The sequence below is a fragment of the Accipiter gentilis genome, chromosome 3 (assembly GCF_929443795.1).
Source record: "Accipiter gentilis chromosome 3, bAccGen1.1, whole genome shotgun sequence".
Taxonomy (NCBI): Eukaryota; Metazoa; Chordata; class Aves; order Accipitriformes; family Accipitridae; genus Astur; species Astur gentilis.
This window is the reverse complement of record NC_064882.1, coordinates 6867305-6887054: the sequence shown is the minus strand read 5'-3', so window position 1 is coordinate 6887054 and position 19750 is coordinate 6867305. Positions and strand designations below refer to the sequence as shown.

The window sequence follows — 19750 nt, the reverse complement described above, 5'->3', positions numbered from 1 at the left end:
GGAGCTGTAGTCCTGCCGGCGGGGCGGGGCGGGACCGGACCGGACCGGCGCCCTCCCGCCGGCGGCCGACTTTGCGCAGGCGCGGGGTGGCCGAGGGCCGGCGGGAGGGCGCCGAGGGGGGTCGCGGGCCGCCGCCATGCTGCTCTCTCGCTGCCCGTCCTCCAGCCGAGGTAACGCGCCGGCTCGCTCCGGGGGCGGCTGACCGTCCCGAGGGGACGGGGCTGGGGCGGCCGCCGCCGCCGCCGCCGCTCGGCGGGCTGGGGCCGGCGGCTGGCGCGGCGCGGAAGGAGAGCAAAGGTCGCGGCTGGGGCGCGCCCGGGCGGTCCGCGGGGCCGGGAGCGGGGCCGGCGGAGGATCCTGCGGGCGGGGGGCGTTGAGGGGCCGTTGGGGTCGGCGGTGGCGCGGCCGGGCCTCCCCCCTGGCCCGGCGGCCCCTCTGTCGGTCTGGAGGTGCGGGGCGGGAGCGCCGAGTGTTGCCGGCGTCCTTCGCGGCTTGCGTGTGCCGTGGCGCGGCCGCAGTGTCGCTTCGTTGGTCTGGGAGCGGGAGCAGCTGTGACCCGCTTGAAACTGACGAAGTAACTCGCAGAGGCAGCGTCCCGGCAGCAGTTAAGGGAAGAGCGGAGTCTCTGCTTGGGGCTCGCTTGCTTCGTGCGAGCGTTTCGTTCCCACCCGGTCGCCAAGCCCGTAAGCTCTGAGCGGCGCTAGCGCCGTCAGTTCTGCTCAAATAAAAATATCTCGAAAAGTAAGCTAAGGTGTCGTGTTTTGATGTATATGCGCGTAGGTGCGGTTGTTACCATGCTTGAAAAATACGTTGCGTGTTCTCGGATCCTGCCCGGTTGCAGGCAAAGGGTAATTAAGAGTCACGAGGTGGTATGATAATCGCTTTTATGTTATGCTGGTGAAGTACAAAATTGCTGTTAAGAAACCAACGTAGGTAATGCTACCTTGCGTACAGAGTACAGGACCATGTCGCTGTGCAGAGTTCTTGTAATGGAGGATGTTTGCGCTGGCCTTGCCAACTGCCACACTTAACAAAACATTTCAGTTGTAGGACGTTGGTGACTTCACTTAGGTAGTTTTGCAGAAATACTCCACTTCAAACACAACGTTCTCCTTCACCCCTGACGTTAGAGAAAGGGAATCCTTAAAGGAGGGAAAAATACCCGTCGAGGTGCGTTAGTTCACAGACTCTTTAACTATAACTACTTTTGGTGCTAACCATACTAGTTTTCTGAGTACAAATCGTCCACATCTTCGCAATATTTTTTGTGAGAGAGGAAGACTAGACAAGAATGCAACGTGTAATAGCCCTTCTGAACAGAGTCCTATTTTGATCGCTTTAAACTTACATTTGGTCTATTTGCTTAAAAAGAAATTCTAATTTGTTCTTGCAACATTTAATATATCTGCAGAAAAGGTAAAGATTAACTATATCTACTGTTCCTAGCTTTGGCTAAAGTATACGTGGGTTTAAGTCTGAGCTTTTATTGTAGGCCGTGTCATTTACTTCAGACGAACTGTCTAGTATCAGTAGCCCAGACTGTGTGTCTCAACGTGTGTTGAGATGTCAAAAGAGATGAACTTACTTGCTCACTTTTAACGAAGTCTGAAATAAATCTTTTGAAGTTTAAAATGAAATAGTAGGAACTTAAAATGTATTTCACCTGTGTACACATTTTCCTCCTACATCAGCTGTCAGAAATGGCCAGTGTATTGAATGGTATTATGTGAAGAATGCTTAAAGGGGAAGCTCTTTACTCTTTTTTTTTTTTTTTCCCTGATATAAAATTATACAGCCCATTCCTAACTTGAAAACTTAAAAGTCTGTGTTTATGGTTCTCATATTCACGTCACCAGCTAGCCTTTGGGGTGGTGGAGCTGTCACATTTGTTGTGCCACTTGTGTCTCTGAAAAGTTGAAAAATTTGGGGAATGACTGACTTGACAGATTTGTTTCTTATTTTTGCAGCACGTCAGTGCTTTCAAGCTCTAAAGTTGATAAAGAGAGAGTGCCTTCCATCACTGCATATCACAAGATGTGTATCTACTGCCTCTGTACCCCAGATAACTACACATTATACAATTCATCCTCGGGACAAAGACAAACGATGGGAAGGTAAGCGAAAAAATGCATTCTTTAAAAGCTTCTTTATTGTTATTATTGCTCAGTTTTAAAGACACTGAAATGTGTTGCTGTTTTTTTCTTTTTGCAGAAATTCTGTACTCTTAAATAGAGTACTAATATTCCAAATGAAATTTTGTGGTTCCTATCTCACAGTGAGTGTCTTTAGTGCTATAAAATGGGATCAGATTAAACTTGATCCTAGTTATTTAAAGAAAATATATAAGCAGCTTTTGCTTTAGTGACTATCACAACAACTTTTAATTTTGTCAGGTATGTATCTGTTGGATTTTTTCAGTTGTTCTTATCATGAGAGTTTGTGAGAAAAGACAATGATTAGTTAGTGTGAAATAAAGTCACGTGTTCTGACTAAGGGTCTGTTTTCTTTCTCCCTTACCTGGAGTTTCACTGAATGTCTTTGATACAGCTAGCCAACCGGGCTCTTAAGCTCAACGTTCTAAGGTGATACTTAATTATGGTGCATAGAGATTGAGTATATGTTTTTATGGTATATCTTCTTACAACTTAAAATGAGCTAATTTTACATTGAGCTGCTAATGTTCTTCTGCACTCTTCCAAGTACTGAAGTGGGGATTATCTTGAATATTTAGGTTCCTTTTATGCAAAGTAATACTTCTGGGATACCCAGTAGCCAGTATCACAGAGTAAGGTTTAGTGAGAGAGAGGCTGGAGATTGGTTTATGTTATTATCTTTTTTCTATTAAAGGGGTAAACATGGAAAGATTTGCAGAGGAAGCTGATGTTGTCATTGTTGGAGCAGGCCCTGCAGGTCTTTCTGCAGCTATTCGACTCAAACAGTTAGCCGCTGAGCATAGCAAAGAAATACGTGTTTGTCTGGTGGAAAAGGCTTCTCAGATTGGTGCACATACGCTGTCTGGTGCTTGTCTTGAGCCAAGGTCCTTACAAGAACTTTTTCCGGACTGGAAGGAGCGGGGGGTATGTATGAGCATATAAACAAAATTAATTGCTAGCTTGTAATGAACTCCATATCTGATTCATTCTGGTATGCTTTAGTACCTTGGTACCATTGGTACTTCATACCATTTTAAAATATGTTGATCTATCAAAACAAACAAACTCCTACTTTCTTTTTAGCCTGTTTCCTCTAGTTCAGCAATGCTGAAGTTTTGTGTCTACGCAGATGTGCTGTGGCCTTTGCTCTTTCATATAGTAGTCTTGCTGTATATACGCAATATGTCTGGTGTGTCCTGGGATGCACTGCACTTACTGCATTTGTGCAGAATCCAGGTCCCGTGCACAAGCAGTAAGATGGTTGATTCTTAGCAAAGTCAGACTTGTTGCTTCTGTACAATAGTTCTTCATAGTCTCAAGAAATGGCGCATAGTCCGCTGATTTTTGTGCAGACATGGTGGTGTAACAGAGGCCTAAGATGCTTTTAGGAGGGAGGATAGCAAGAAATGAGTTGCCATCTCTGTCATAACAGCCATCTGGCTTGTAGCCAGCTGCCTGCTGTCACCTGGGAGCTCCAAGAAGTGGGCTGTAGACTAGTTGTTTTGCCTTACTGGGATAAATATGCAAGTTGAGCTGTCTTCTTTAGAAAGGTCTAGAATATTGATGTAGTACAAGCCTGTGTACAAACTATAGAATTGATTTGCAAGGCCCTGTTGCATTTTTTTACCTCAGTAGTTGTGTTGATTCTTGCCTGATGACTGCCTCATAAAGTATTTTATTTTCTCTCTTGTGATACCTTCCTACCGAAGTGCTTTATTAAACCTTTGCTTGACTGCCAGTGTGATTGTTTGATTTATTTTGTTTAGTTTATTTGTTGGTTTGGTTGGATTGGCTAGAAAAACATAACTCTCAGTACTGTTTCTGTTTTCTTTTTTTATGTAGGCTCCACTTAATACTCCTGTAACTGAAGACAAGTTTGGAATTTTAACAAAGAAATATAGAATTCCGGTGCCAATTCTTCCAGGTAAAGTTTAGTGAGGTGGTAGGGAGTCATCTTTCTCTGTGTCTTTTTCAACTTTTCCATGAATTAAACAATTTTGATTTCAGTGTAGTACAGCAAGCATATGTAGAACATGACAGCTTACAGTGATAGGGTCTATGTAGATGATGGCTGTGATAACACATGACATTACCGTGAAGATAGTAGTTGTAGAAGAAGATACGGTGTCTGATATATACAACTTCTGTTATTTTGCTTACTGTTCTATGTTTCATCTGTGTGTGTCTTTTTTTGTCTAGGACTTCCAATGGTTAATCATGGAAATTACATAGTACGTCTGGGCCACTTTGTGAGTTGGCTAGGTGAACAAGCAGAAGCTTTGGGTGTTGAGGTGTATCCAGGCTATGCAGCAGCTGAGGTAATAATGACATCAGTGTGTATATGAAAAGGGTTTTTGGAACTCCCTTCACTCCCAATTATTTGTACATTCACGACATTCTTTTTAACAGATGTGTATTGTGAAAACTGTGTTTCAGTGTCTAAATTCCCTGGCCCCCGTTTAGCAAAGTGCAAGTGGATCATACAGTATGTTAATAAATACGTAATCTTCAAGTTTGACAATGAAAGACATAGTGCTTATAAGTTCTGCATTAGAACCTTTTATGAATGGGTTGAAATGACAGATCATTAAAATGTCTTTGTGTTTGTTTGTTTAAATATTTCCAAAGGTTCTTTTTCACGAAGATGGTAGCGTGAAAGGGATAGCAACTAATGATGTAGGCATTCAAAAGGATGGAGCACCTAAAGTAAGTAGCTACCTTCCCCATAACTAGGGGTCTAATTATGGAAATTATGATATAACTGCTTCTACTGCCATCAGTAGTCTTGCTGTAGCCTAAGAAAAAGTGTAAAATTCAGTACCCGTCTTCCCTCTCTGTATGTAAAATGGATGAATTACCTGTGAAAGTCTTGGGTTCAGAACACTGTAAACTTCTGGGATTAGTAGAAAAAGCCTTCGCAGAAAGGAGGTTTGTTTGAGGGTGACTTGAAGGAAATATTGTAAGGGTGTTTTGGCATATGTGAAATCAGGAAAGGAAAGAATTCTAGTAACTCCTAGAAGAAAGGTGTGAAGGTGAAATAGAAAGCTGTTGTCTAGCTGGTAACTAGTAGTGTGTAAGAGTATGCTTCTGGCTGATCTGCTTTCTTTGATATTTACAACTGCAGTTGATCTGTTGACAGTCTGTCTATCTTGTTGGGGCAAGGTACACACTGAATCTTTATACCTTTTTGCTGGTTGGTCACACTTCTGTATCCAGAAGGTGACTCCCTGCCCTAAGTGTCGGACTTTGCTTTTTAGTGGAATCCAGAACCAGTGGTAAGCGTGTTGCTTCCCTGTGCAATACCTAGGGAGAATATGGCACCTCAGAACAACTTTCACACAGAATTACTTGGCTACAGAAATTAAGGGTACAAGCTTTTTCTCAAGATTTACTTTCTTTTATAAAGTTTCTTACTAGTTACATAATGTTTCAGGGAGCTACTTACTTTCACATAAAATTGTGAGCTATTTTTCCCATTTAAGGCAGGGAATGAGAAGAAAAGACTCATTCTTGTTTTGAAATAATATAGCCAATGGAGGAGGAAGGGAAAAGTAATATATTTTTCCAAGATAATATTGATGGTCTGTCACCTGTAGGAGGTAGACACGCTCTTCTTTTCAGGTATGCATTTCCCCAGTAGGAGGCTTAAGTAATGCATACAGCCTGCCGTGGTAGTGAAGATTTATTGGGAGTTTGGTTTGGTTTTGGTTTAAAATGGGAAGGAACTATGATTTTTTTAAAAATTTTTTTTTAAGCATCCTCAAAAGCCAGATTTTTTTCCATGTAGTCTGGAAGAATGTGTCTATTAACTTCTTCTAATGTACATAATCAGTGTGCTACTACTGCAACTTTTTGAGTATTCAAGTGTTTTAGCTGTGTTAGGTCAGCTGATATTACCTCCAGTGTATAAAGGTTCAGGTAAATAGATGTAGTTTGTGTAACTTTCAAGGCAAGAATATCTTCAATGTGTTTATACAGAGCCTAATCAAATAGACTGTGGTTAATGAATAGAGTTTCACCTTGCAGTCAGCACCAATCGAACAAAAACGCCAATGGTGAAAATATATAGTTAAAAAGTTGCACTTTAATTCTTGTGTAGGTGCTGGAGAAGGATGTTAACTGTGAAACACAACTTTGTCACATTACTGAAACGTTTCAAATTCATGAATTTCTGATATCTACAATGTGGAGTTGTAGTTTATTTTATATAATTTGGACAGTACATATTTTTGATCTTTAGATCAAGTAGTATAGTCACTGTAGTTCTCTTAGTATTTTGTAAGATTAATTCATGTTCAGGTGGACAATCAGAAATTCAAAGAATACACAAGAAAATTGGCAAAATCTTGTAACTCCTGTTTAAAGGTAATTCCCAACTAGAGGGAGCGTTTTCACTTGCTAGCCTTTTTCAGAGGTTTCCAGCCAGTGAGCTACAAGCAGATGGCAGCTGAGAGACAATTAAAAACCAAAGCAATAAGCTGCTCCTGGACCTGTGCTGGCTTACCTTGAGATGCTTTTATTGGGTACTGCTGGATATCTTCATCCAAAACTGTTTTCATTATCTTTTTCAACATTAAACTTTCTGACTCAAATCAAGCTTTTTGCGTTTTTTCCCTGCAAGAATCTTGTATCCTTACATTGCAGATATAATCTAGTAATATTCTTGTCCAGTGCACTCACATATGCAGGTGACATGCTCATACACAAGTATGCCAGTTCCCCTTAACTTACTCTCAATCTTGTTGGAATTTTTTATGAGAAATTTTTTTTATAGTGATACTTAATGTTAGTTTATTGTATGTTTTAACATGCAAGATTAGTGTAATATTATAGTAACTTTATTCTGATGTAGTGGGTTCTTTTGGGGGTGATGCAGGTTTTTCTGATCTGATGTTTGTCTAACCTCTCGATTTGGGGGGGGGGGGGGGGGGGGGGGGGTCCCACACAATGTTTTATTGTAATGTGACTTCATGAGCAAAAATTAAAGTGTGAAGTTATAGATTAAGATTCTTTGTTCTGTCAGGGTTCCTTTGCACTGTATGAATCAGCAGATGTGATATAAGTATCCTCTGAGCTGGAAAAGATTCTCTTTTTCAGTAATGAATGGCAATTCACTGTAGTGCTGCTTTACTGGAATCCCCTTACAAGATTTGCCCAGGGTGCATCATGGTTAGGTGGAAAAGACACCTGGACTAGAGCCATAGCTTGCAATGGTTTGTAGGTTCTGGGCAGTGCCACAAAGTAGTGAAAAATCCCTTTATTGCCCTCCAATTTCTTGCTGTGAGTTTGGTGTGGCACAGATCTAACTGCTGATGAAATGCTCTACTTTTGCAGGCTACCTTTGAAAGAGGCTTGGAACTCCACGCTAAAGTCACAGTCTTTGCTGAAGGTTGTCATGGACATCTAGCCAAACAGCTGTACAAAAAATACAATCTGAGGGAGAAATGTCAACCCCAGAGCTATGGCATTGGACTGAAAGAGGTATCACCTGCATAATTTTAACAATTAAGGAAAATACTGTGAAGCTGTAAGGTAGTTTTTGTTTGCTTTCAAGCTAATTTGTGTAAGACATTAGAATGATAGATTTTGAGTTACACTTTCAGACTTCAGAATCTTTGCTATTCCGAAGCTGATCAAGAGAAGATGTTCCCTGAATGTCGTGACTGTTTTGTTTCAGCTGCTTCTTCTCATACATGTGTTATAACTAGAGGTACTGGCAAATCCACTCATTAATCTCTTAATTTAATTTCAAATTAGGTTCATTTGTGAAATGTGTCCTCAGTACTTTTACTAAATGAGAGAGGGATTCATGCTGCCTAATTTGGGGGGGATTAGTACCTGAGGAGGGGAGGAAAGGCTTTCTATGGGGTTTCTGTATATTAATTAGAGAGAGAGGGAGAGAAAGAAAAAAGAACTGTTCCAGATAATGCTTCACGGTCTCTGAAACACTTTCTGGATGAGCTTTCCCCACCCCCCAAAATCCCTTCACTGGGCTTATAAAATTGGGATAGCCATCAGGTTTCCTTTTTAAAATATTTTATACTCAGGAAATATCACTCATGAAAAAAAGCTGTATTTAGAACAAGTTCAGAGTTTGACTATAACATTTATTTATTACTTTAAGCATGTGCTTCCAGCTACAGAATATTTGTTCAATAATTAGTTTACACTTCTGTAGAGAATAACGATTCCGTAACTGTATGACATAGTCTTAGTTACAATTTCAAATACCCAAGTTCTCGTTAAAGCAGGATTTTGCTGTAGAGTTCCTTTGCTTCCAGATGAGTCTTGTGTCTGCTTTAGCAAATAGCACAGTCCAATAGGAATGGGTCTGTAAAGTGAAATAGTTGGTGCTGATAAGCTGATATCCATACTATGCACGTTTCAGGTTTATTTTTACTTTGGACTAGCTCTGGTCTAGTCCCATGGACTGAGTGTCCTTTCATGACTGGAATGCTTTAGATGGGCTTCTGAAGCCTGTCTTACAGTTTAGTTTCATGTGAAAGGAATCCAATTCATGCCATCCATGGCTGCTGTACAATGTGCACCAAAGTATAGTAAGTCAGAGGAATCGGGAGTCCCGCTCAAAAATCTGCTGCTTAATCTAAACTGAAACATTAATATAGATGTACCCTCCATACTGGAGCTGATCTAATGGTGCTCAACTGCCCTTCTGTCATTAGACTGCATCTGGCGCATAACTTCATGGTGAAGAGACTTTTGTGAAATGAGCAGAAAATTGATTCGCTAGTGGAAACCAGCAGATGCTTCTGAGTTCACCATGGGTCAGATGAGCACTGGAGTTGTGTAGGAGAGAGCAGAGAGAGGACTACCTGTTTGACAACACACATTTAGATCAACTCAGGCATATTGTTAAGCTTGACCTTGAAAAACTTGTGAGGAAATTGCAGTGATTCATATGAAAAATTTTTTTTTTTTAAAGAAAAAAGTCAACATAAACATTGCATTCCTTAGCAGAAGTATCTGTTTAAGTCACCGACACAGAGGATCTTGTGGCTGAATGCAAATTTGGTGTATAGTACTGGAGTCTCAGTCACATTTTCTGATGCTCAACATTTCAAGAAAGAGAGTTATTAGGAAATTCTTAAATGGTAATCCAAAAAAAAGTATACTTATTACCTGGTATTTTGCCATATGAATTTATGCATTGGTCATAGCAGTAAACTAATTTCTTCTATATTTAATTGTGTGTTTGTCTTTTATTATATTATTGAAAGGCCATTACTTTGCAATATAAAGTAATTTTTTTGTCATCTTCATTTCAGTTATGGACTATTGATAAAAAGAAATGGAAACCAGGAAGAGTAGAACATACTGTAGGCTGGCCTTTAGACAGACATACATATGGAGGATCCTTTCTTTATCACTTAAATGAGGGTGAACCTTTAGTTGCTCTTGGATTTGTGGTAAGTGAAGTTGGTTTTTTTCATGCTTTTTTGTTGTTGTTTGGTCTTCATTTTTATGCAATTTCTTCTCACTTTTAATGTGAAAATGAAAACATAAGAATAGCAACAGACCAAATTTAGTACTTTCTCAGTCTTAAGTGTGCTTAAGCCTGTATTGGGGAAAGCTAATTTGTCATATTAATCTATCTTTAATCCAGTGTCTTTTATTAAGAACAAAATTGAAAACTTACAAATAAATTTTTTTTTGCAAACCAAACAAATTTTGGTAAAGCCAAAACGAGATGATTAATCAAAACTCTGCTCACAAAATTTTTGCAAGTTAAGAAATGTCTAAATCATGTACACTTTGTATAATTCCATTTCCTTATTCGCGTGTCAGGCTTGGGTGCAGCTCCATTTTATGAGAGAAACATAAAAAGTGGAAGCACTCTGCAGTTCCACAAGCAGCATCCCTTCCATTTCTGAGCTCTTCAGTATGTTCTTACTATTCTTCACCCCATTTGCCTTGCCGTCTTTAGCAACTCTCTTTCTGAATTGGACAGGTAGCTTTTTCTTCTTACTGCCTCTTTATTGGAAGGATTGAGATCACTAGAGACACAGTCTTGTGTCATTCCACCAGCCGGTGATGCAAGTAGCAAGTAGGAAATGTTGCTCTAGCACCTACAGTCCTAAATGAAGCGTGCATTAATTATCCTGTGCATGTGCTTTACACACAGACGTTGTAAGAGTCGGGCACACAATCTGAACTTTCAGCAGCATGGGATTGAGGTCACACTTTGGTCTCCTGAATTTCAGAAGGATTCCAGAATGTGTGGGTGAAAACTGTATTTTTGTGTAACTGTTTTGCAAGAAACATTGAAAAAAAAATTGTTAGCTTTTCTCAGACATGCATACTTGTCCTGTGCAGGTTTCCAGTATTGGAATTAATAAGTACAGACAGTAGACATTCAAATTCTGTTTGCTTTTAGAAGGGTAGAGAGCTTTGATTCTTACTGAGAATGGTAATCAGTAATGTTCATGTTATCTCCAGTTCACATAGGAGAAAATCAACTTTTGTGTGAACATCCAAGCACTCTTTTGTCTTTGAACTTTACACTGTCAGTCTGAGCTGATTCAAGGATTATCTTGCACTTATTTTGAAAACCGCTCATTAACTTTATCTAGCAAGGAAAGCAGATGCAAGCAGTGCTCTGAAAGCAGTGAGCTACCAGAGAAATCAAGGTACTGTTTGTTGCAGACTCATGATACATTTTATTATTTGTCTCAAATAAAGCTTACAGGAACCAGAAATAATCCCTTTCTCAAAAGAGAAAATTCAGCAACAAAAGTCCTTGTAGGAGTATAGTAAAGACAGGAAATGCAGAGTATATCTTTGGGCAAATTCTCAAATGCATAAGATAAGAATCCTGGGCATCCAGCCAATTGGCAGTCTTTTGTCCCCCATTTTCTGCTTTCATCATTGCTCCCCTGTGCTTTGTTACAGTGCCTCACATAATTGGAAATGATAATTGACTCCACTAAATGATGTGAAGAACTGGTTAAAATATGTGAGCACAAGGACATAACTATCTAGAAATAATTGTTTACCTCTCCTTCCAGCTTTTCTAGGGCAAAGAGGTTTTGAAACACAAATTTAAAACAAGTTTTCTTGTTTATCCTGCCCATTAAACCATGCTTAATTTCACTATTTTATTTTGAGACAGATGGAAGGTGGTTACAATGCAATTAAATATTTTACATGCTTCAGGCTTCAGGTAGTGCAGAGAACAGTCTTGTAGAAGCAAATTCTCAGATTTGCTTCTATTATACTGTTAATAGAATGTATTTTTGGCAGTAGTTTCTTTAAGTAGAAAGATCCTGAGGTTGGTTTAGTATAAAATAGATTTAAAGAGTTGATGTGGTAATATCTAATGGTTTTCTTTTCAAACTTTTGTTGAAATTCCGTACATTATTTTCATAATGTTGCACTTTTTTCTTTCTTTTTTTTTTTTTTTTTAAAGGTTGGTTTAGATTATCAAAATCCCTATTTGAATCCATTTAGGGAGTTTCAGAGGTGGAAGCACCATCCTAGTGTACGGCCTACTTTGGAGGGTGGAACAAGGATTGCCTATGGTGCCAGAGCATTAAATGAAGGTGGTTTCCAGGTAACTTTTTCATGGAGTTTTTTTACTTTGAGTTCTCTATATCCGTGTTTTTAGTGCTGTAGATTTGGGTTGCATGCTGTTGGGAAACAACTGAACTGTAATAAAGCTGAATAAAGCCAAAAGTTTTGCTGGACAGAAAAGCCTTGTTATCTTGCTGGGTACTGGCTGCTGAGATTTGCTAGACTTAGGCTCTGTCATACTAAAAATCTTCTGACATAGTCACTTTACTTTTTAAATGAAATATAAAGTGGAGTTTATATTGCAGTCCAATGTGTTCAGCAGCAAAGAAGCAACAGGTAATTCTTTGTTGTGCCTGGAATACTGGGGAAGAGAGGGTAGCACCACTCATCTGTTTTTGTGGGGTTGGGGGGGGTGCATTTTCCAAATTACTTGTTTATCCTAGCAGAGGGAACTTTGTTCGAATGCTTGACCCTGAAGTCAGTTATGGTGCTGAAATTGCTATGTAGCTTGGCAGATAAAAGTATTCACCTCCTCAAGTACAGATACCTTCGGTATCTTTCAGGCACAACTTTGAATTTCTGCTTTCTTGGGAGATGGAATATCTTGTTCATTTTGTTCCCTTAAGGAGTCCAAAAGGCAAAATTTAAAAAATGTATTCGTCAAGATTTAAGGTCAGTTGAAAGGGCTGGAACAACTTTCAGGAGAAATAGTCTAGAGTTTGTTCAACAGCTAAAGTCCTTTCAACCTGTTAGCTTCTAAGGTGGGAATCTTGAAACACAGGACATGACTGTGTGTCCTGGACTCCCAGATCTGTCTTCTAGATGCTTCTTTCAGTTTGGAGCTTAAAACTAGCCTGAGCATTCATGATCAGCAGCCTGTGTGTGTGGCCATTCACTCTGTCCTCTGACTACTTTGTCTTTTGTTTTTGAACCTCTTCAGTATCAATGTGGCTTTGTGCAGTTTTTGCAATACAAGTAGAATTTCAGCAGCAGTGTAACTCTTGTCACAGTCTTGGGGAGTTAGGCTTTGACACCAGTGTGCGTGCCTGAGACCGACTCCTGGGTTCACAAAGCAACTTCTTGATTACACACATGATGCATGTTTATTCAATCTGTGGGTTGATTACTTTGTCCACTCTGGAAATGTGTCATATCACATTGTAACACAGCTGTGTTACTAGCTTATTTGAGAAACCCTTATTGGTCTGTTATTGACACAGGTAAGATACAAAATACCAAGATGTTTTAATCTAGACTTTTATACAAGAGGGGCTTCTCTTTCCACCCTGTGCACTGGTTTCTCTATCACAGATAGTCATTATTGAATTTCTGGCTTTGATGAAGTTGCCAGATTGTGACTTCAGTTGCATACTCCTTATACTGCTTGAAACATATGGCTGAAGGAACACGATATTTTTTAAGACACAGACATTGTTTTTGTTAAGTTACACAGACAGGACTACAGCTCTTGCGCATCTCTGCCTAATCTTTGGACTTCTTTGCTGGACTTAAAACAACATGTTGCTTACTTTGCAGTGTTCCTAACAAAAGTATCGTTTATTTTGTTGGGTTTTTTTAATTTTATGTAGATAGAATTGTGTAGCTAATCATGAAGTCACACTTTTAAATGGCTTTTTCTTAATACATGCTTTCAGTAAAAAAAAAGCTTAATTGATGATTCACTTAGGAAGATTTTTAAGATTAGCTCTTCTTTGCATGTGTTGCTTTGATTAATAACTGAAGCAGCCTGACTCATTTGCATCACTGGAGTCCAGGAATATTTTCTTATGTAAGTGGTTCTGTAGCTCCAGTTTTCATTTTGGTGACAGTATTGCATCAAATAGGTGTATAAAATTACCATAAATCTAAGCTTTTTTGTCTGTTATAGATAACCTTATGACCATATTCTTTAGTCTTTAACATAGTGATGCTAAGTTGGTATGTGAGAGAAAGCGCGCTCTTGGATGTTTCCCTGATTTTATAGCTTTTGGGGATATGTGGAAGGAGGGGACAGACTTTAATAGACTACATCTACATAGCTGTTATTTCTTCTGTTTATTAAAATCGCAAAATCAAGCACTTCAGAAATTCCCATGCAACCTCTGTTTTGTCTCCATTTTATCAAAAACTTTGAAAAGGTTTAAGAGTGTTGTGGAAAACATAAGAAGTGTTGCTATTGTTGAGCAAGGTATATTAGGGATATATTATATATCAGGGAAAAAAATCCTTCATAATGATAACCTGTGCAAGTGTCAAAGATTAGACTCACTTAACAGATTTTCAACGCTGAGCTGAGGGGAGGAGAATGTGGGGTTCCCTGTCCACTGGTGGGGAGGACTCTGCAGGGAACAGGCATCTGCCCTTCTTCCCTCCTCCAAACCAGCTTTGTTTTGTCTCTTTGCTGCCAAGAGGGTGGTGGCTTCTCCAGCTGCTCAAGGTTGAAAGGATTTCACCCTGTATCTTGGGACAGGGGGGGCTTGTGCTGTACTGGCATGATGTGTTCCTTCAACTGACTTGTGAAAACAGGCACCAAGTGCCCTAGTACTAATGAGAATTACTAACAAAGCTGGAGTATGTGTAACCTTTTGTGTTGCATGATTAGTCTCGTACGTACTTTGACAGTCTGTTGGTCAGTGTATACCTATTAAGTGAAACAGTTGTTGCAGAAGAAAAGTACTTGATCACCACTTTTCTATGTGATTCAAAGAACCAGTCAAGAAATCTTCCTGTGCTGATGTCAGTACTGCATCATTGCATCCTAACAGATATGACAGAATAACTGTTTTCAGCGAAAGGTCTTGTGAAAAGAGAGGACATCCTACATACTTAATTCCTTTGAAATACTGTTATGTAGCTGAATTTATGACTTCTGGTCACCGAAAACTAAGTTAAAAGTTGTAGTTGTCTTTTCAGCCTAAATTACCTTTCTTATGAACCAAATCGCTAAGTCTATAATTAAACAAATTGCCCAAAACACAGGGGAAATGCCGCATAGTACAACTTTTTTTAGTGGCTACTATATGAATATTCAAAAGTAACTAGCTCTGAGTGAATAGTAAATAGGTAACAATTGAAGAAGCAGAAGAAACAAAATGTTTGTTTCAGATTGTCTTGAATTCCAAGGGATACATTTTTTTGGATAGTTTTCATGAAATAAAACTACTTGTTTGGGGTCAAATTATTTAGGCTAATTAAAAAATGAATTCTTCCAGGCAGCTTTAACAAAAGCAGGATGCTAGAGTCACAAGCGCTGCTCAGGACTAAAGACTTTTGGAGGAAGGCTACGTTCATAACTTACCTTCAGCAGTTTCAGACCTAGGATTTGATCACAGCTTTCTGCTCAAAGTGCTGCAGTCGATCCGCATTTTGAAGCTGTTCCCTGTCTAAAATCTTAATCTCATTGGATGAGGGTGAGAATAACTGTCTTAATAGTTGAGGTATTCCTTAGTTAATATGGGCATAGAACAGAGTATATTAATACTATAGACCTGATATTTGCAAATCATCTGGCTGTCTTAGGTTTGTGAGTTGACTGTACTCAATGACATTATGCTTCTTACAGAATGGGAGCAAGACAAGGATTTTGCAGCAAAAATATATTTGTTGGCTGCTGAGCAGCTTCTGAAATAAGTGAGACCTGTGCGGGGGGCGTGGGGAGGGCACTGTGCATTTTCATAGAAAAGATTTGTGGAAAAAAGCACCCAGTAATAAACTGTTGAGATGAGATGCATACAACTTGCTGTGTGTAAAACAGGAACACACAAATGTCTTTTTTATAAAAGAATTCACTTAACCTTGAAGGAAGAAAACAGTATCGGTGGGTGACATTACCACAGTCTTGTTGCAGATGAAGCAACTGGAGAGAGGACATAAGGAAAATGTTGCCTTGTCGTTATTTTATACTCAGCCCCAGTACAATGTCTGTATTCTTATTTGCTTACTATGCCAAAATTCCTTGATTAGGCGGAGTAAGTTTCGTGTATTTTTAGATAGTGCACATGCAAGTCTAAAAATTTAAAGGACACTCAAGCCTCATGCCAGTTTCATTTCCAGACTGTTATTTTCACTTTGAAAAACAAGAACAAACAAACAAACCACCTTTCTTTCTGTTTCTTCTTCAGTCAATACCCAAACTCACCTTCCCAGGTGGATTATTAATTGGTTGCAGTCCTGGACTCATGAATGTTCCTAAGATCAAAGGGACACATACCGCGATGAAGAGTGGTATGTTGGCTTCAGAAGCCATCTTTAGCCAATTAATCAATGAAAACCTCCAATCAAAGACAATAGGTAAGATCACTGTACTTTGATTTGTAACTTTGTGTTCAATTAGAATCACCAAGAGCTTAGCAGTAACTAAATGTGTCTGAACAAATTAGTTGGAAATGCAAATAAATTGTGAAATGAGTGTAGTGGTTTAAAAAGATATCTGTTGTTTATTTACTGTTTATATGGTCAAATGATTTAAGAAAAAAAGAAATTAATAAAGTTTTACTTAGTTGTTCTTAAGTATTGATCCTACCGATAGAACAAAAATATGCCTCTAACAAGCATCTGAAAAGTAAGCTCATGCTTCCTGTATAAGTAAACAAGAATAGTATGCATTTCCTTCCTACAAATATGTTAAAAATTAGCACCTTATGATTCAAAAAGTGTTACTGAAAGACCGCAGAATTAGAGAGAAAAAAATTAAAGGAACAGATTAAATGTAAGCAAAACAGGGTGAGATTTTTCAAGTTTGCTCTTCACCGTTAATTCTTAGGATACTTTTTTCCTTCAGTCCTCTTTTTCTGTCTTTAATTTTATAGTCTTCTCAGTTTGAGATGTGCATTTCCTATTAAGTGTAATGCAAGCAGATTGAAGTAATCACCTGATCCTGACCGTGTTGTAGCAATTTATTTAAGCCTTGGTTGTTCCCTTAAATCTGTTAACAAAGACTGTACAGAGAGAACCCATTAGAATTTCAGTCATTCTGGAGATGGACACTATAGCCTGGTGCCACATGATTATTTTAGAAATCTCTTCTCTGTAGTGGTGGATTCAGTCCTAGTGAGCTCTTGTTCAGCTGAAACATGGAATACATCTTGCCACAGAGAGTATGTTGAACAATTAAAACTTCAACTAGTATAGCAGGTTAAAATGCTTAGAAGCCATCTGAAACAATAAACACTCTTATTGGGTAGTGTGCCACTCTTGTTTGATTATGGACAGGTTTTATATACTGTTTCCACTTTTGTCAAGACAGTAGTATATTACAGTCCACTTTCTTTGTGCATAGGTAATGAGTTTTTTTCAGAGCTGTATGTGAGACAGAAAATATGGACTGAAGCATGTTTTCATGTATAGACAAGGCTTAAAACTTAATATTTAGAAAATCTATTCCTATACAGTAGTAATGGAGAATGGTGAAGGGGAAGGTCTCAGAAAATTTTCATTTGAAGAAACATTTTTTTTCCTGCGATAATTACTTGGCTTTAACTACACTGCAGTAGATGTCATGTGGCAAGTCTGCAGTGTCTAGTATCTGTAAAGAACACAATCAAAGAGTTTAAATCAAAAGTTTGTAGTCTAATATATCTCATTAACTTGCTGATTACAAAGGGACAAAAAATGTTCTCTAGCACTTGCATCATTCATTGGGCCACAGTCAGTTACTGAAACTGGCATGTTTGTGGTTGCATAACTTGTAAAGAAAAAGCTTTTGACCTTGACAACGTTAAAATTACAAACCTGGCTCTTGGATCACAGGTAAAGTCTCCTGGTTAATTCTTAAGATTCTATGAGTGAGTAGCTGTTTTCCCATACAGGTGCCACTATAGTCACCTGGCCAGTTCATCTTTACATTTAGCTGAGGTTTGAGGCAATTTAATGCTGCTTGTGGGTCATTTAATAGAGGCTACAAAGGACCAGTAGGTATCTGCTGATAACTGCCAACAAAACAGATCTCTTCAAGAGGCTGAAATGTGTTGTCTAGTATATATTCCTAGCTTACTGTTCTGAAATGATCATTTTGCTGCCTTCATTGCTACCAATTGCCTTTTCAGCAATTATTTTTTTATTTCAAGGATAGTCTTTATGTACTGTAGGTACCTAACAAGTAATGTACTGCCTTAGGACTTGATGTGCAAGAATATGAAGAGAACCTGAAAAAGTCTTGGGTCTGGAAAGAACTGTACGCAGTTAGAAACATCCGACCATCCTGCCATAGCATACTTGGTGTGTATGGAGGCATGATTTACACAGGTATATTTTATTGGATACTGAGAGGAATGGAACCGTGGACATTGAAACATCCAGGTAATTTCAGTATCTCTGGAAAGAAGATACTACATATATATGTCAGTATTTTCTGTTCTTGGTTGAAGCTAGAGCACATCTGGTCAAGTGGTGAGGCCTTAAAAGTGTAGAAAAGAAATCGGTGATAAGGCATTGAAGCAGATGTTGCCATATTACCTAGCATATAATGTAAATGAAGACATTAAAATACTATTCTACCTAGCATAGTTTTTTGTCTCATGAAAAAAGGCTACCTTTTACAAAATACTTCATTCTGATGACAAGGGAAGTTAAAATAGCTTAATTAAATTCTTTTGAGTAACTGCAAATTACAGTAATTCTATACTGAAACTTACTTATTAAAAATATATTTAGGACCAGATTTTGCTCAGCTCAAGCCAGCCAAAGATTGCACACCTATTGAATACCCAAAGCCTGATGGAAAAATCAGTTTTGATCTCCTGTCATCTGTGGCTTTAAGTGGTACCAACCATGAGCATGACCAGCCTGCTCATTTAACACTCAAAGATGACAGCATCCCTGTGAGCAGAAATCTGGCTGTATTCGATGGACCGGAACAAAGATTTTGTCCAGCAGGTAAGTAATAAAAATGTGTGAGCTGTTTTTGCAAGGTGAAAAACTTAAGTACTTCAGGAAGAGTCCACCTAGCCTACTACTTCAAGTGCAGGTCTTAAAATATATTAACAGTATTTTCATGGTGAAATAATTAGTACACATGGGAGAAGGCAGCTGAATCACACTAGCAATATACTTCCCTCATTGCGGTTGCTGGTTAAGTAGTGGAACACATGCAGGGGGAAACAGTTCAGTGAAGTGATAGCTCTCTTTTGCTTTTTGCAGGAGTTTACGAATATATTCCTCTGGAAACAGGAGAAGGATCAAGGCTGCAGATAAATGCTCAGAACTGTGTCCACTGCAAAACCTGCGATATTAAAGATCCAAGTCAGAACATTAACTGGGTAGTGCCTGAAGGTGGAGGAGGACCAGCTTACAATGGCATGTAAATTGACAGGAAATCTATTCAGTGACTTCTGATCACCAACAAATAAGTTGAAGTATTTTATGCTGCAGTGTAATTAAAGTACAGCTACTGACTTGACTGTTAAAGAGTTTGAGACTAAATGCCATTCTGAATTTTAGGTAAGACTGTTGCATTAAATGGATAGTCAGTGCCTTCTGGTTAAACCCTGGCCTTATTTAAATAAGACTTCTTTACAGGAGTTGTGTGGCAGGCAGAAGAAAGTTCTTCTCAGGACTGACAAAGAAACTTTGGATCTTGGATTTATTGCTGAAGTTCAGTGATAACAGCAGCCATATCCAGAATTGTGGGTATGGTGGAAGAATTTAGTACCTACCCTTAAAAAAAGTATTTTTCTATCTCTATCTGGAGTGACTTAACTGTATGTAATCCTACCTTGCAGTATGGAAAATACATCAGTTTAGAAAATTGTCACTGCTTTTAAGTGTTACACATTTTACATCAAATTTACAGTTAAAATTTTTTTCCTGGTGATAATAGGGAGCCATCTGCAATACAATGTGTAAAGCAGTTTAAAAAAAAAAAAGTCCAAGTATTACAGCTTCATTGTATGTCTACCAGCATTTTTATTCCTTACAAGAAATCAGGCCTGCTCTAATAAAAACTCTAATAGAAACTGCCTAAATTGTTCTGGTGTGAAACCAAGCTGCTTAGGAAGCACTAACTACTGATTTACACAACCACTACTGATACATTAGAAACACACCTGAGTTGCAAAACACAAATTAGT

The 19750-nt window shown here is 38.8% G+C and overlaps 1 protein-coding gene across 2 annotated transcripts; it reads left to right on the top strand.

Moving 5' to 3' along the window:
• Positions 1–70: 70 nt before the first annotated feature.
• ETFDH (electron transfer flavoprotein dehydrogenase) lies at positions 71–19639 on the top strand. 2 transcript variants are annotated; one of them, XM_049833693.1, is made up of 13 exons: positions 71–170; positions 1968–2114; positions 2848–3077; positions 3996–4077; positions 4353–4471; positions 4782–4859; positions 7488–7634; positions 9440–9580; positions 11581–11724; positions 15806–15974; positions 17799–17981; positions 18336–18557; positions 18822–19639. In XM_049833693.1, exons 1-13 carry the CDS (start codon positions 137–139, stop codon positions 18983–18985), a joined length of 1860 nt encoding a protein of 619 aa, XP_049689650.1. In that variant the 5' UTR covers positions 71–136; the 3' UTR covers positions 18986–19639. The 2 variants fall into 2 exon arrangements, with proteins under 2 accessions (XP_049689650.1, XP_049689658.1); XM_049833701.1 differs by lacking the exon at positions 71–170 and adding an exon at positions 2212–2393 and having other exon boundaries at positions 2008–2114.
• The last annotated feature ends 111 nt before the right edge of the window (positions 19640–19750 follow it).

What these genes read in the sequence shown, in the direction of transcription:
- ETFDH (XM_049833693.1), top strand. Translation starts at nt 137, where the DNA reads ATGCTGCTCTCTCGCTGCCCGTCCTCCAGCCGAG. An exon ending in CTGCCCGTCCTCCAGCCGAG is followed by an intron (nt 171 to 1,967) that starts GTAACGCGCCGG and finishes TTATTTTTGCAG; the next exon opens with CACGTCAGTGCTTTCAAGCT. An exon ending in CAGGCTATGCAGCAGCTGAG is followed by an intron (nt 4,472 to 4,781) that starts GTAATAATGACA and finishes ATATTTCCAAAG; the next exon opens with GTTCTTTTTCACGAAGATGG.